Source organism: Corvus brachyrhynchos, unplaced genomic scaffold (assembly GCF_000691975.1).
Source record: "Corvus brachyrhynchos isolate BGI_N302 unplaced genomic scaffold, ASM69197v1 scaffold162, whole genome shotgun sequence".
NCBI classification, from domain to species: domain Eukaryota; kingdom Metazoa; phylum Chordata; class Aves; order Passeriformes; family Corvidae; genus Corvus; species Corvus brachyrhynchos.
Window position 1 is genome coordinate 3,700,086 of NW_008236696.1, and position 2,348 is coordinate 3,702,433.

At 40.7% G+C, this 2,348-nt stretch overlaps 1 protein-coding gene across 3 annotated transcripts in view; it reads right to left on the reverse strand.

Annotated features, from left to right (window-relative positions):
- Nucleotides 1-476: 476 nt before the first annotated feature.
- Nucleotides 477-2,348, reverse strand: part of DNAJC19 (DnaJ heat shock protein family (Hsp40) member C19) — a 3,802-nt gene continuing 1,930 nt past the window's right edge. For all 3 annotated transcript variants that reach the window (XM_008644502.1, XM_017726943.1, XM_017726942.1), the window contains one exon: nucleotides 477-1,189. In XM_008644502.1, coding sequence (XP_008642724.1) covers nucleotides 1,119-1,189 — 71 coding nt within the window. In that variant the 3' untranslated portion in view covers nucleotides 477-1,118. The remainder of the gene's footprint in view (nucleotides 1,190-2,348) is intronic.

A 2,348-nucleotide genomic window follows, 5' to 3' on the forward strand; every position in this document is an offset into this window, starting at 1 on the left:
GGGGAGGTTGTAAATGCTCCCTATTTGATCCTCCTGAAGGCACAGAACAAGCTCATCCCTACTGTTGTAATGTTTCCTCAACAGCCCAGAACTCATCCACAGCACTGCTGGGGCACAGCAGGCAGCACTCACAAGATGAGATGCTTCCAGCAGCACTTCCAAGTCCAGATTCTGGGAGTGAAAGCCCTCAACCCCACTGTGTTTATGACCAGGTGGACATTAACTCTCACAGGTGCTGTGCAGTGTTTTACCATAGTGGCAGAAACACTGGGAAGATTCTTGGAGTATGACACAGCTCTCTGGCCCCAGCTGAGATCCTTACAAGCTGCTGGGTGTGAGAGGCTTAACAGGGCACAAATCCAGCTCAGGTATCCTCTGATCAATGTAGAGTTCCTGTTTCCTAATCACTCTAAGTGCAAACCTCAGTCTGTGAGCTCTGGCTTTGTAGTGTACAATAATGTATAAAACTACAGGACTTCTATTACAAATATGGAATTTATTAAATGCTATTAAAATCTGTCAAAAACTAAAAGTTACTAAAAAAATCTGGAACATTGCAGATCCATCAGTAACACTTAACTAACCCTGTTTTTCACAAGGCAAGGACAAGGGAATACATTGTTTCCTGTGGTTTATTTCTGCAGGCAGAGACAACCACACATCTCTCCCAGCTCCTCCTGTCCAATAAATCCTCTTGGTTTTTCCACCCCCCTCCCCAAACAGGTTCACCGTGCTAATTTTAGCAGATAGAAGAGCAGCAGTGTGAACTTTAAACAGGGCCAGTTCAACAGAAATTAGGTAACAGCATGTGAATCTACCTGTGTCTGGTAACACACACTGGCCACACCAAGTTACTGCTCTCAAGCACTGAAAATATTTCTGAGTGGCAGATTTGGCTGTTTAATAAAGAACAGCTATGAAAAAATCTTTAAGCCTCACTCCCTCACGCATTTCCAAAAAAAAGTGACTAAGTCGTGAGGGAAGAACCTCCCTGGGTTTGTATTTTCAGCTTCATTTATATTAAGTCAAAGACTTACATTAGAACTTCTCTTAAGCCATTTATCAAAAATAATCATTTGCAGGGACAAACCCTCTGAATGAGTGATTTTCTTTCTCGTTCATTTTTTAGCTTGGTCTTCCAGTAGATCCTTAGCTTCATTGATTTTGGCTGCTACATATGGAGACCCACCTAGAAGAAGGAGAACCTCAAATCAGGTGAAAAAACCCAACATTTCTCTTCTGTGCTGATAATAATGCCACAGGACATGGGAAAAAAGGGCATGGTCTGAGGTTCTGCCAGTTAAAGAACAAACTGGTTGTGACTGAAGGCATCTAAGTTCACTCACAGACACTGCAGGAGCTCAGTGTCAGACCACTCGTTCCTGTTAGGCTGCTTTTAGTTTACTGCAGTGGCTTTTGCTCCAGTTTTATCAGTCATAAATGAATTGGTCACTCCTGACTTAGCAGTCTGTGGTGAATACAGAAGCACTGAAGTAACAGGTCTGCAGATAACCGTGCCAAGCACAAAGTGCTGCTGTACCAAGGGACCAGTTCAGTTTTTAAACAGGGCAAAAAATTACTTAGGGAGACTGAGACAGAATCCACACTGCAAATGCACCAAAATTGTAAAGCCATGAGGCACAACAACTGTGCTGCTGGCATATATACCATTAATTGCACTCTAATTATTTACCTGAAGCTTTAGGTCATATACAACACAAAATGCTATTTTTAGGTTCTGCATATATTCAGTAAGGTTAATTTTGAAGGTAACTTTCACTCAATATTATCTACAAAAAGCATATCCCCATGGATTATTTTAGATTTTGGTGCACAGAAGCAAGAAATTCAACAGTCACTTCAAAGGAAGCCATTTTACCTTTTAAGCGACGATTGAGAAGTCGAATGTCGAACACCAACACATGATTCTGACTCACTCAACAGAATTTAGAACAGGTATAGATGCCTTGAGTTACTCTGAGCATAACTAGATTCTGAGCCTTCAGAGTACCACAAACAGGAATATTTCATAGTTTAATGTCTTCAGCAGCTGTAGAAGGCTCAACACTTTCCATTTATGATGAACTCAAACTCACAAGTGGTACATAAAACACACAAGGGTACTCTGGGTTTTCATCTAAAATTAAGGAGGTTTTAAGTCGCATTTTAACAATTCATATTCTAATCTGATATTCACAGAAGATAAAGCAGGTAACAAACTGATCTGCTGAATCTGTCTGGTTGCTTTTAAAACATTCACACACAAAAATATGCTCTACACCCACATGGATTAAGGCACTCTAAAATTTGTTTTCACACAGTTTTCTGTGGGTTTTTTAAAAGCTGAG